Source organism: Rhodnius prolixus, unplaced genomic scaffold (genome assembly GCF_049639745.1).
Source record: "Rhodnius prolixus isolate KJV_2025 unplaced genomic scaffold, Rpr scaffold_3, whole genome shotgun sequence".
In the NCBI taxonomy this organism is placed as follows: domain Eukaryota; kingdom Metazoa; phylum Arthropoda; class Insecta; order Hemiptera; family Reduviidae; genus Rhodnius; species Rhodnius prolixus.
The window spans coordinates 25352817-25368109 of record NW_027411603.1 but is presented as its reverse complement, the minus strand read 5'-3'; the positions used below and the strand labels follow the sequence as shown (position 1 = coordinate 25368109).

At 36.6% G+C, this 15293-nt stretch overlaps 1 protein-coding gene and 1 long non-coding RNA gene across 2 annotated transcripts in view; both read right to left on the bottom strand.

Moving 5' to 3' along the window:
- Positions 1–15293, bottom strand: part of LOC141452199 (uncharacterized) — a 100504-nt gene extending 85211 nt beyond the window's left edge. Inside the window, exons 1-2 of the long non-coding RNA XR_012457269.1 lie at positions 13141–15293; positions 12832–13062 (exon numbers count right to left, since the gene is read on the bottom strand). This is a non-coding gene — a long non-coding RNA (uncharacterized lncRNA). The remainder of the gene's footprint in view (positions 1–12831; positions 13063–13140) is intronic.
- On the bottom strand, positions 936–3481 carry LOC141453223 (uncharacterized). The gene has a single exon (XM_074126168.1). It carries the CDS (start codon positions 3142–3144, stop codon positions 1099–1101), a length of 2046 nt encoding a protein of 681 aa, XP_073982269.1. The 5' UTR covers positions 3145–3481; the 3' UTR covers positions 936–1098.

Below are 15293 nucleotides of genomic sequence, written 5' to 3'. Positions count from 1 at the left end.
ACTAAAAATATCTTTTGCCATTCTAGACAAATTTTTGAAGGAATTCTCAAGTGTTTTCCACCAATCTAAAATGTCAACCTCTACTGGTGCTTGGTCTAATTTGGTGTAATTAATTATTTCTGCCTTCCATGCTTCGGTGATATTTGCTGATTTTTGAGCAAATGGTGCAAAAATATTGATGCAGTCGTCGTCGTCGTCAAAAGGTGAATCATCAAAATCTTTTATCTTCACCAACAGCCATAACTAATGGAGCGGGAAGTTTGTTGGGAGGTGTATTTTTTATTTCACGAATCGACTTGTTATAGCAGGCAGATATGTTATTTGGGCCTTTCATTTGGCGCGTTTTTAACATCTTTTTGAAATTATATAAAGATATATGACAGTAACAGTAACATATGAGGCATTGAAGTGTAAGTAGTTGTCTTCTTTTACACACATTTTCATTACCAATATATAAATTAAAATAATTATTAGAAAATAATAACATTTTTTGAAAAGATTATTAATAGCAAACCGCTTTTAATACTTAAACAAAAATTCAAAAAACCGAGACCGAGATCTCGACGAGACCGAGATCTCGACGAGACCGAGACCGAGACTTGAGCGACCGAGACCGAGACCGAGATCGAGACTGCATAACGTCGGCCTAATTAGCAATCCTCGTAACTCCAAATTGTAAAATTTTCTAAGAGGAACATTTTTTGTTCTAATTCGTCGTAGTTAGTAATAATGATGAATGAAACTATAATAAATTACTCTAATTATAACATTGCACTGTCATATGAAGTAATATTGCCACTTTTGTTATTTTTCTTTTTAATTTTGGAGTTACGAGGTTTTCGTCCTGGGTTTATTGGAGTTACATGTTTTGCCAATTCTTTATAATATTTGTATATTCTTTAATTTTATAAGTTTTAATCGACAAACTTAAATAAGATTAACATAAAAACACACTATTTATATACAAAGTGGTAATTACAATACAAACTGATAATACAATACAAAGAGATAATTTCAAAACCCTTACTGCTCTGTCATGAGACGAATGTCTAGAAAAAATTAACATAGCCTAAAGCCAAATGAGACATGTTTAAAAAATTAATTGAAAAAAGGAATGTTATCATAAAATGTGTGATAATCTGCTTTCATTGTGGATTTTAGCGATTGCAAATGTTCAAATTTTGTTTTCTTCACTGGAAGCCTATTAGTATGCAATGGAGGGAACTGATCCAATGACACTGCTGACATGAGTTTATTTTTTCTGTGGGGAAGTTGGGACCATTCATCAAGGAAGCACAGTTTGTACTGTATGTTGCCTTCTGGAGAATATCTAATTGCCTTTACATTATTGACACAAGGATCGCCTGTATTTCTCCCAGGTCTAATGGAGCCATAAAAATGATGCTGGTCAAACCTTTTGAAGAATGTATGATCTAAATATTTGACCACGTACGGCCGTGGATTCTTTCGAGCAGCTTTGCAAACATCTACATATTGCGCTGGCACACTGATCTCTTTGTTCTTCAGTTTGCGTTCTATAGTAGAGTGCATAGAATCGGCCTCCATTTGTGTGTGTCCCTTCTCAAGAAACTTCTGCTCAATGACAATATTTTCAGAAACAGCTAAATGTAAGAGAGCATTGGACAGTGTTACGTTTCTGTTTTGGTAACAACAGCCATCACTATACAAAATGATCAATTTATTTGCATTATGAGGCAAAGGCAACTGAGAGGAAATGAAACTTGTAATTATTGTGGAAAATTCATTGCAGGACAATCCTCCTTCAGTCTCATTCCACAAGAAACAAAACCCGTCACTAGTTTTAAGATTAAAAAATGTAAAATTGTGAACCGCAAGTTTTGATTTGTAATATAAGCTCGAAACAATGGATCTTGGACACAGAAGTAACGATTGTAAATCCATTGTATATACACATTCTTCATTCTTTTTATCAGCATCTTTTTCTTTTCTGGCTTCTTCTTTCCTTTTCTGATGAACTTGGTACTCAAACTCTGACAAATTTCCTGCTTTGAATGAAGCACAAGTGTCACATTCATCTTTCTTTGGCCTGTACAAACTTAAGGAGAGGTCTTCAAAAACTTGTGAAAATGTGCAGGAGGACAGTGGTTCAATATTTCTATTTTTGCACCAATCATCTTTATAGCAATTGTACAGTTGCATTTTAGACGTCCATGTAGGCTCCAGATATAATTTTTTTGAAGTGGATCTACAATAATGAGATTCCATTTTAGGCAAACTTGCAAAAAAATCTTGTATATTAATTTTCGTTTCCTCTGGTTTCCGTAAAGATTTAGTGGTAGTTGATTTACCTTTATCTTCCACATTTTCTTGCACCCTTTCCCTTAGCCAATTTAAAACAGTCCACTCACCAATGCTCAGAGTTTTAAGGAACATTGTTTTACACACCCTAATCTTTGTTCCATCCTTCTTCAAAAAGTACATATAACTAAATTGTCTTCTAGATGATGTTTCATCTATTCTGTCTCTATGTCTTTTAGTGCAAGCCTTCTCTGTTAGAGATCTTACAAAATACTTTTTCTCTCCCCATTCTAATTTCCAGAATTCTTCAAAAATTTGTTTTCTGTCGGGCTCGGTTAATGAAAAACATTGAATTGCTTTTTTGTCACCTCTCTTACATTTACACCTTTCTTTTATTTTTCTTTCATCTCTCTCAACATCATAGTTCCACTTTCCCAAAACTTTACGTTTCCCTTTATATTTCTGACCCAATTTACGTGCTTTCTTGAATTCATTAATCTTCCAAGAATCACTGTCTACCTGGTGTCTCTTCTTCCTTTTCTTCTGAACAGCATCAATGACTTCTTCTTTTTCTTCTTCTTCTTCTTCTTCAGAGATTAAATTGTCAGGATCATCTTCAGAATTATTTACATCATTTGTTAGTAATGCATACTGGTTATCTTCAAACAGCTCTCCTTCATCGGCATTGGTTATCAAATTATTTTCCTGAATTGCTTGGTTCTGTGGTATGGACTCATGCTCATTTTCTGTTGGGATCAAAGAACCATCTTCATTTACAACATAGTCTTCAATGATGATGTGTTGGTTTTGTGGAAGTAATTGCTCCTCCAAAGCCATTTGAACCATTTTTTTCCCTCTCGACATTCTGAAATGAATATATCTTACACAAAACGTATTTACCGGTAATATGATGTGCGACGCATGTTTTTCAATCACATATTATTCAAAATATATACAGTACTTACCTACTTGATAAAATGTAGAAATGCTGAACAACAAAAATTTACAAAACACTTATAGCAATATCACTTGCCCGCCTGTAAATATCGCGCCATAAAAAAAAGAAGTAAAAGAGCGGGAAGGAGTTACTAGGTTTGCCAACTGAAATATTCAATGATGGAGTTACGAGGTATGCTAATTCAAAGCAAGAAGGAGTTACTAGGTTTGCCAACTGGAATATCCAATGATGGAGTTACCAGGTATGCTAATTCTAATTTTAAGAGCAACTTAGAATTGAATTAGAGATACGAGGTTTTCATACCAAGTTAGTAACCATCTCAACTAACAGATGGCATAAAAATGTAAAAACTGACAAAAATTGGAGTTACGAGGTTTGCTAATTAGGCCGACGATAAAGTCTCGCCTCGTCTCGGTCTCGTGCAGCACTAGGAATCTCGCTTACCAAATTTAGTTTTTTTTTTTAAATTTAATTTCTTATTTTACTATGGCTTAAATACTTAACTCTCATAACAATTAATTCAATGTTATTTCAAGCACAATTTAGTTGTCTATATTTGTTTATGACTTGAGGGACTTCGGCTACATTGACGACATATTCAGGAATTTAGATGCACCATTTCGCTACGAAGACACAATATTCTCCACCAACATCTATGTGCTTAAATCTGTAGCAGAGCTAGCAATGAAATATGAATGTATTTAAAAGTTATAGAATGAATGGAAGAAAATGATTAGAGAAGGGTTACATGATTTTAATTTCGGTTAAGCTATAAGGATGGCAGGAATATAGAGTACTGATCCATCCATTAGTTGTAGTAGATATATGTAAATAGTTGTGTATAGTAGAGGGATGAAGGTGTGAAGCGAATGTATTTATAAGTAAGAATGGAGAGTGAGTGATATTCTAGTGATAAGCACCTAGACGTTGCTGGCTGTATGGTGAAAAAATCCCTCGATATGAAATGAATGGAACTGATCTTACTCTAAAGTAATCGTTTTTTTTTACACAGCTAGAAATTGCTATCGATTCAAATTTGTCCAAAGCAAGTATTATGGGCTACCTTGAAAGACAAGAGTGGTCCCTGCATATCTATAAAAAAGGAAAAAAATCTTCTTGTCAATATACCAGAGATCTGAGCTCCCGGAATGGAGGATTATCGTGATCACAAAATATCTAAAACTGCATTTATTCATGGACATAGCTTTTATGAATTCGCGAACGAGCTCAGTAAATTTTACAAAACTGGACACATTATTTATTTTTCGTCTTGTTTGACATTAACCTACATTTTTGTTTTAACCTTGTGACCGGTCAGGGGAAAGGGACGGTATCCTTGCGGGCGCCAGATAGCCGAAGCTATCAGAGACGATATCCCTAACCAGCCTCAAAAGAAAAATACCCTTAAGGGTGCCTCTGGCGGGATAGCTCACTGGTGAGAGGAGGGAGGGTCCTAGAGACAATTCCCGGGGCGATAGGGAGTAAAATAAAATTCTCTCTTGTGCTTAATGAATCGAACGACAAAATACCTTTAATTAAGGAAAGTAATCATACAAAAGGAAAACTTATACTAGATACAAAATAATAATAAAAATATAGAACTCCCAGATGATAGATAACATAAGCAGGCACTGGCCAGGCCGAACGCACGGTAGAGAATGAATTTTTTTATTTTTATTTTGGAATCTTGGCTGTAAACAGCACCTGGTCTTGTAGTCCAAAGTGCAAATTTATTTTATGTAGCAGCTCCTGCCACCTACGACTATTTTTCGGTTACAACCTTAACTAATTAATTAATATTGAAGGTAAATTCTAATCTGTATTATCAACATTTAGTCACTGAAGTCATAAATATTGCAGCAATATGATATAGTTTACTATGAGGATGGCAGTGCGTTTTGAAATAGAAAAAAGGAACTAGGTACTTAGAACTCGAAATTAGACCTCATAGCATGCTTGGCAGTTAATTTAAAACTATGATTGTGACCACCAGAACTTGCAGTGGCTTGAACAACCAGAAAACTAATACATTTTTCGAAAACCATTCATTATAAATTCTTTAGACTCAATAGTACGAAAAGTAAGTTAAACATATGTACATTTCAGGGTTTACCAGTTTCACTTGAATATATTTTTTTGTTTGTGAAAACAGATTTTTGAAGGGTTTACGAGAAAGGGTATTTTATTTGGGCTTCTCTCTACCACCTACACAATTATATTGAATATGAGGATAAAATTTCGAGATTCTAGAATGCAACGTCTATTTATCAATAAAAAAAGTCGTGCAATTATTTTGTGTTAATTAGCGTTTACATTTCGGCAATATTGGATTTTACCTTTAGGCTTTGTAAAAAAATAAAAAAACAATAAACACATATTAACATCAATACATTGGAAGGTTATCATTTTAATGTACCTCCCAAGAAAAGGTTATAAAAGCTGATGACAGCTTACAAACTCTTATAGACTCTTTTGAAAAACAGAGAGTCAATTACACTTTCGGACAATTGAAAAATACAAATACGAGGTGTGGCTATTAAATAACGAGACTGATGCTGCTACAGAAGAACTATGCATGCGCCAAATCCTAACGACCGACAGCTGTGCAGTGTAAAGCCTTCTATTTCAATTACAGCGACTCACGTGTTTGTAGAGAAATCTGTCTGACCGGAACCGTCGTTTATGTAAGAGCTGTTAGTTTCGTTTTGCCGAAAACATTATACCTACACATGTTAGTAAAGCAACGAATTGTCGTGAAATTTCAAATGAAACTGGGTAAAACCGTTACTGAAACTTATCTTTTATTAAAAGAAGTTTATGGCAATGAATGTTTATCACGTGCGCAAGTTTTAGAATGGTTCCAAGCGTTTCCAAGATGGCCGAGAAGACGTCGGAGATGATGACCGCCCGGGTCGCCCTTCCACGTCCAAAACGGATGAAAATATCGATTATAATTAAACAACATTACTACCATGAGGTGCTTCCTCAACTCCGTGAAAGAGTAAGGAAAAAAAACGACCCGATTTGTAAAAGAACAAGTCATGGGTTCTCCATCAAGACAACGCGCCGGCTCACACTGCATTGTCTGTCAAGACGTTTCTAGCCAAGTACAACATCCCAGTTTTAGGGCCTGATCTGACCCCTTGGGACTTTTATCTGTTCCCCAAAGTCAAATCTGCATTAAAAGGAACACGATTTCAATCCGTTGAAACTGTGAAAGAAAAAGCGGCACGCGTCATGCAGGAGCTCACAGAAAAAGACTTCCAGCACTGTTCCGAACAATGGTAAATTCGCATGGAGCGTTGTAGGGATAGGGGAGGGGTGTTTATTGAAGGTGATAATAACTACATATGTGTAAATTTAAAATAAAATGTTTTATAGCAATAGTCTCGTTATTTAATGGCCACACCTGTTACTTTGTATTAATAAGGCAATGCCGGAGAAGGGATTAGCTGTGCGATTAGCGTATTGGGTTCCCACGAGGAGGTCCCGGGTTCGAATCTCAGCTGTTGGTCCTTAGATTTTCTCTTAGGAGCTTCTTACAACTCACTGTCCTGGTGATGGACTGTCTATAACGGCAGCGCACTGAAAAAACGGTCCTGGCGGCAGATGTTGACGCGCCTTAAATCATTTCAATAAATGAATAAGGCAATCCTTTTCACAGTGCAGGCAAATTACTCATTATAGTTAAACAACATTTAAGTAAATTCTTCTTCCTTCAAACATCTACTGTAATATAAAGGAAAAAAAATAATTGAATAAACAAAATTTTGACAGCACCCCCACAAAGCGGAAATGAGAGTATCTCATCTGCAAAACATGTTGGACCGTAAACATGGATATTTGCGTAAGAGATAATATTCAGTGTGTATTGGTTATGGAAACAAAAGAGGCGATTTAACTCGTGTTAGGAGGAGGAGGAGGCTGAGCTCGAAGAGGGAAAAAGGAAAAGCGAGCAAACGGGCCCACACTCATATCGTGCAACGCCACTATGAACTCTAACCAATCGGTTGGTACACGCGGACACGGAGTCCAGTGCTAATATTGATTTATATGAAATAAGAGCGCTCCTCGAGTCAAAACTATGAACTAATTCAAATCATTCATTTTGAGCCATTTTTTAAATGAACTACATATTTTTTTTCCAGTTTCATCCTTAATAAAGGAAGTGCATGAAAATATTACAAAGGGATTGCTTTGTTCTGTCTAACCAGCCCCTGAAAGCACTTCCTGGACAGGTGCCCTTACACCGGAGGAGTTCCGCTATTCTGATAAGAAGTTTTCATTCGGTCGGCTCTAGCATCTTGTTTCGGTTGATCAACTGTCCATATATTATAATAATAATTATTTTTTTTAATTGCAAATACTTCAATAATTAATTTAAAGTATTTAATTATTACCATATATCAAATTCTTAGGCCTATATTAATCATCACATGCTCTGCCGACATGCCGTACATTCTCAAACTACAACCTTCCCTTACGCAGACCACGAAGCCATCCTTTCACCACAATCTGTTCTTGTGCAACTCTACACATCGCTTTCAACAACACCTACTGGCCCCTTGAGCAATGGTTCGTCAAATAAAGAATCAAAGTTAATTAAGAAAGTGCAAGATGCTAGATGTTTTTCCACCGGCCGTTTTGTATTTGTAAATCAGACTGCACTTCTTTGCGAAGATGCAGTAGGATATTTTGGATTCTATGGCAATAAACCGCTGCCCTGGAATTCGCATCCTAAACTCAAAATATTGAGACTGACAATTATGCAATGATACCTTTAGTAATATTTATTTTATGCAGGTGTAAATTTCAAAGTAAAGAAACAATTCTCGAGTTGTGGGAGTCTAAGCAGTCTAAATTTATATCGCTTTCAAACCCAGCTGTTCAAAATTCTCCCTGCAATAGAACCATTCTTAAAGGCTTAAATATAGCATTCATCAAAGAATCAACTTGTTACCAAGAATTCACCTCTCTTATCATACCAAACCTCTGATTTCTCTTTTTTATCACTTCCCAACGACCCAATTTGACGTCTAAATCGGCCCTGTCCTCGCGATAGCCGCGGCGCTGATTGTCAATAAAGAAATATCGCATCTGGAGAGGCACCAATAGGTGATTGCTCCAGATAGTTGTAAATTAAATAAAAAAAATTCGCGGGAATATTGCTTTTTGGATGTGCTTATACCATTCCAAATCAATGAAATTATCATTTAAAATGACCCAGGATTCTGGAGTTTTGATCTGAAAAACTACATCGAACCTATTATCTGGGCGAATTTAAAGTTGTTCCTTCTAAAAACTGTACAGAACTCACGATTCATAGAAAATAACTATTAACCACTGGTCAAGAACCACTACAATCTATATAGTTCCTTTTACCTTACGTATGCATAATTTTTAATTCTAAAGTGAATTATTATTTCAAAACGTTAAATATAGGTATACAATTTTTTCATTTATTTATTTATTTTGCAACTGTAATCAATTTACAATAAGCAAAAGAGATGAGAGATAAGGAGATTGTGCATAAACATTCGCACATCTATAGACAGGCATATATACTTATAATAATGCACGCGCATAAGCATGTGCACCCAGAGAAATGATTGGAGTGAACGACGACCATCCATTGATGGAAGCCGTTAGTTCCGTCAGGTTGGCAAGCTTCCATCCTAGGAGATCGACGTTATGTGTTGAGATGATCGCGTGGCCACCGCCGCCTTAGTCTGCGCTGTGGATTTGAAGGAAGTGTTGTAGTGGATCATAGCGTGGTAATAACTGTGTAGATTTGAGTAGAGTTTTATGTACCTAGATTGGGCTATTTCAGTAACGAGAGGAATATTTAGATCAGAGTGTATTGTGTGATTGGAGACGTAGAAGAGAGCGTTAACTATTGTTCTCAGCATTTTAGACTGTAAGGTTTGAAGTCGGTGGATGTACGATTTTTTAAGTTATGTCGAGTATTCTTTTTAACATTTTGTATCTCAAACCATTAAATTTAAACAAGATTTTTTTTTTCCAGGTGCTGCGCAAAATATTGTGGAAATACATTTGATTTTATCACCTTGAGGAGGCGGTTTGCATGGTAATATTTAGGTGAAGGCAGAAAGCAGAATTATCTGTCGTCATAGTTGATAAGGCGAGTTAGTTCCACACCAGTTATATTGATATATTGCAATAGTGGACCAAGGTACAGTGACGCCATATCCGAGAGTCCGTTCGCTCTCCTAGTCTACCAAGAGCGTAGCTTCTCTCTCCTTTAAAGAAGATGGGAAAGCATGAGCTCATCAAAACGGTTTTACTCTCTGCCGAGTCCTTCAGCATCTCCTACTCATACCAACACCTTGTAGAACGGCTCACTTGATGTGGAAGTGATAAAGAGGTGCTACCATAAATTTCCGCACGGCTCTCAGAACCACTCATCCTCTCTCGCATTCTCTATTCTCTTCTTTCCGCCTCCAGCCCGCCTCCATAGCCATACCCGGTTAGTACGCCCTTCTTGCCTTCACCCACTAACACTGCCATAGTTACCCAAACCTTCCTCACTTGGTTTCCGTTTCCATCGTCAAACGTAAGCCGACGTGTTCGCCACCCTCATCTACTAACCCTGTCCACACACAGATATGCCGCACCCTGTCTGCCGCCTCCGGACCGGAATAATCGCGAAATGAATATCGACCTGTGCTGCCGGCGCGCCACACTGGCCTAACCCCCTCTCACCCTGTTCACATCCATTCTGCATGCGACTAGCACACCAACCGAGCCAGCAGTGCCGACACAACTCGGCACGGTACAAGATTTATGTGCAAACCACGTCCACCGCTACCTTTGTGACCTCTTCCACCCATGCAACTTCAAGCGAACACAATACCCTGCCCCAGCTTTCCTTTTACCATTGCACCAACCAGATCTCTCCACAGTCTCTTTCTGTCCAACCTGCCTCACTTTGTCCACCTTGCAATCAACCCAATTCTCACTTCTTATATTTATAAAATATACGTCTCGAAGAACGAGATGAAAATCGACAAAATTGAATATATAAAATGAGCCCTCAAACAAGCCCTAAACTAGAATGCGATGAGCTGTAATTGGACTAAATCTAAAATAAAATTGAACGGTAAAAAAAAACGAAATTAGAAACGGATTACAGTGGTCCGAAGGTAATATACAGGTGTCTATTGGATCCGTTTTTATTATCATAAACAATTTGTTAAACTAAGAGTGGGGATAGAGCTTAGATTTATCGCTCCAACTGGATTATAAACTTTGTCCAGAGATTACTTTGTCTGCCACATAACTGTCATTCCGCCATGTGGATTATTATGTTAGGCTTGTTTTTTAGACACTGCTTTTATTTTAAAATATACGAGTTTGATTCAGTTCATATTAAGAAAAATATCTACTGTACTGTTATTGATGAATTACTTTCTTTCATTTACAATATTAAATAAATGGAGTTGTTAACTGTAAAAAAATTATCATCTCTCAACTTAAAACAAAAACACAAGACATTCTCTCACAACTATTTCAAGGTTCTAACGCACAATTTATCATCAAAATCCGAATCTACTCGCCCCCATTCACTCAGAACTGCCTTTAATTAAATTCTAGTGAAAAATGTTTCCACTAAATTTGTAGTTATTTGTCTGTATTTGCCATACAAAGTTCATATAAAATCGGAGAATCCATTTGTGAGAAAATATCTCAGAGAAACCTGGAAATCTATTTGGTAAGTGGCCCCCTATTATTCAGCCGATTTTCTACAAAATTTCAAAATTCAAGCCATAGTTTGATTCTGTTTAATAATTAACAAAAGTCAAGACATACAATACAATGGAATTTTGTCGAAAAACATTTTGAAATTATTAGCGAATAAATGCTTTCCAAATCTCTGTAGATGCAATCAGCAGATTCATATTTTTGGTTGTAACTTCTTTTGCCTTGAGTTTTCCTTAGTAAAAGAATACAAGGGAAAAAACCCACTTTTTGGGGGGAAGAGAGGCAAATTTGTGGTTGTCCTTATCCCCTACTTCAGTTATACCTCACCATAAAAATATCTTTAACAAAACCTTGTTAATATAAATTAGTTGCACATGTCTCTATAATTTTTCAGATGCATTTTTTTTTTTTTGTTAATTTATTTGCTATTCACAATCTACAAAGAATAGAATTCGTAATAAGTGAATACGATAAAGGAAGTCTTCCTGACTGGATCAACATGAGGAGAGAAGCTGCCCACCGGCAACACTCTCGCTGGAGTTTCTTACTTTACTGGAGATTGTCACGAGGCCAACAGCGTTTCAATCGTCGTGGAGGACGATGTGGAATCGTTGTGGAGGCGAGATTTAGAACAAGAGGATTGGTACAGAATGGAAGAGAGTCAAAGAATTTTCTATACTTAGATTTAGATTCGTCAGTTATATATGAGATTTTGAGATCGTTATGGAGAGTAGAGTTAGACACATAAAATGGAGAATTTGTAATCTGTCGGAGAATTTTTGATTGGAAGGACTGTATTCTTTGAGAATTGGAATGTTTGGTTGAACCCCACAGCTCAAGTCCGTAAGTCCAGATCGGTTTAAGTACACTGTTATATATATTAGTCGTTTATGTTCCAGTGGTAGTTTGGATTGTCTGCCAATTAGACGTAACAGTAATTTGTTTCGTCGGTTGAGTTCTAGTCTTTCAGTTTAGTGTGCGGATTCCACGTTAGTCTTTTGTCGATGTACATCCCAAGGTAGCGAACTAAATTAGCAGAAGGAAGAGGAATTGAGTTAAAATTTAAAGTGGGACAAGAATTACGACGCAGAGTAAAAGTTATCTGTTCGCACTTTTGAGTATTGAATTTGACTCTCCACTTTTTGGCCCAGGGTTCTAGTTTGTTTAGATGATATTGTAGATGAAAGGAGGCTGTAGTGGCGTCTGAGTTTGAAGAGAGAATAGCAGTATCGTCAGCGTAAGTGCAGAGCAGTGTGTTTGAGTCAGTTGGTAGGTCAGATGTGTACACATTCAGATGCATTATTCTTTAAAATCATGAAAGAAGCGCCAAGCGAGTGAACAGTGGCTGGTTCTCTGGTAGCAATGTGTAAGTAGCCCAACACGCTATACGAGGGAGCCTCGTAAAGACATTATTGCTATTACAGCGACACTGATTTCAATAAAAAATTTTAAGATCACTTATGTCCCATGTTACGTTCTATGTATCTAATGTTCCACTAATGTAATCCATAATGGCCTCAAAATCCCTTTCATTACAGATCTTGCTAACACTCGTTTTCTCAAATTTCATTCCTCTACAGCAGCTCACCCTAACCCTCCCATAGAACACCTATCTTCCTCCACATTACCAGGTAATCCACTAAGGAGATTGAAGAGAAGATGGCCTCGTGATCTACTCTTATCTTATCACCACTGGGTGCCTTCTCCACTAGTGATTTTCACGAATTCTTTTTTATCAGGTACCATATTTGCTTGTTGCAACAACCGTTGCAGTGGTAAATTACAATAAAAGATTAAAACAAAACAAAAATCACAAAAAATGTAATTGCACTTCTTTACTAAAATAAAATAGTATTCTAAATCAAACTCACCACTTCAGAAAAGATGCACAGCAGTTTTGAAATCCAAAGAAGTTTTGAAAAAGACAAACCTCTGTTTGTTCATACCACTATCACCACATAATACCATCGGCGCACCCACGATTATACATTAAACACAGTAAGATCCTCGGCATTTCTTCATGAATTTAACTCGAATTCACGACACTCGCGACACGGACCGATCTGTAATATATATCCACCTCTGAAATTAGTTGAAAAGATCTGGAAAAAAAAAACATTCCGAGTTTATTAGAATAGTTTGTAGAAATTATTTTATATTCTATCTGAAAGTTTACTTACGAGCGGGTTGTTGAAAGTGTTGTTTGGTCACTCCTTTTTCAAAGTGTTCAGCTGAGATTTTCACTTAAATTAAGAATTAAACATCATTGCCCTCTCCTCCGCGACCTCCCAAATTTCTGACTCCCCATTCCCATCTAGAGAGTTCCAGCATTGGATGGTTTCTCTTTAAACGCCTCTCTGAAGATTTCCAGACTATGCCCTCTGGTTACGAACTTACACTTCTACCACTACCGGACACTATCTCTTCTTTTCCTGCGACTTTCCAGAAATCCTGGACATTTAATAAGAAACATAAACCATTTACAGGCTAGTTACAGTCCCCATCGAACACAAGAAGAAGAGTGCCCTAAGATTTGGCGACTGAACAATCTAAACGCTGGAGTGTTATCGTTGGATGGCTTCTCCAATCATATGTCACACTGAAAATTGTATTATTATCATTATTATTATTATTATTATTTTTGTATAGATCTTCTTTATACAGTAAACGAACCAATAAAATTATTAGCGAGTTTAAAATATTTAATTATTTATAGTAAATTACTCTTACTAAATGGAGTAAAAGATGCTGGTAAAAACGGCTTGTGAAGACCACCAATGTCTGGGGCTACACACTTGCAAATACAATGTACTACGGAGTGAGTAGGACGGCTGACACGCAAGGATTAATTAGTATTAAATCCCATCGCACGTTTGTTAGTGGTGTCCCTAATTAAGGTTTGTCTCACTAAGCGTCGCTCTCCGAGATTACCAGAACAAGGGGAGTGTAAAAAGCGAGGAGAAAGTCTCCCAGGAGAATGGAACTACTTACAGAACCACACTGAAACCCATCGCCTCTAAAGGGGTGTTTTCCTAAAACTTCTAGTTCACCAATTTCAAATTTTATCCTTCTTTCGATTCTTAGAAAATATTAACTAGAATTTTCCGAACAATAATTTTGTACAATTAAAGAATTAATTTTCCCTAAATAAAACAGACAGCGAATTAATCTACTTCTTTATAGACTCAAAAAATTGGTCGCGCCCAAGCTTCTACTACTTTTCATTGCAATATGTTTATCGTTATTTCAAATAGTGCGAAATGTTTAAAAAGTACATTCCGTTAGTAATTTTATTCTTTTGTTATTTCATTTTAATGTGCTTAATACTGCTAACTGATTATTTAATATATTGTTATAGCTACAAATTGCTACAAAAATGAAAAGAAGCTCTATAGATGCGGTGAACTTTGGTCACGGATAACCTGATGAAGTCTACTCCAAAAATGACCGCTAAACCTTCCAATGAGGACTCATTGCTATTATTAATTCGACAGAGGAGATGCTACCCAAACTAAAACCATCATTATAGTAATTTTGCTAAATTTCGGTTTAATAGAAGTTTTAACCTGTATTGAGGACCGAATTTCATGGGTTCTTATAAGGCCAATTGAATCTAGAATCTGTTTTAGAAAGACTGATGCAATTCCACAAGCATCCTTTGGTGTCTCGTTTTATAAACATTCGAAGTGAAAATTTCCTATAACCTTGCTAAATTAGACACCTTTTCTCTATCCTCATTGGCCCGAGATTGGCGATCGGTGGTGTAGACTACGACTACAAATCAGCTGGAGCTTTCAAGATATCAGCAACATCTCACCAATCACTTTTAACGTGAAGATCGTCAAAGAAAACATTGAGATGTTGTTTGGTTTGATGCAAAGTATTTTTTTGGATTGGAGGACTGAAAACGTGTTGGATATTTTCAGTGGTACACCCAGCGGGGTCCAAGAATTGTACACTCCTCTAACGTACTATAAATTGTTATATAGAACAAGTACTTTATTTAGGAAATTCCAGCTTGAAGGCAAGATTAAAAAGGTTTAACTTTCCTCCATTTGGGTAGAAACCCAAATAGAAACTTCTGCATAGAAACATGAAGCCTACTGTGTAGAAACAAGAATCCATTTGCATAGAAACATGAAGCCTACTGTGTAGAAACATGAAGCCTACTGTGTAGAAACATGAATCCATTTGCATAGAAACATGAATCCTACTGAATAGAAACATGAATCCATCTGCATAGAAACATGAATCCTACTGAATAGAAACATGAATCCATCTGCATAGAAACATGAATCCTACTGAATAGAAACATGAATCCATCTGCATAGAA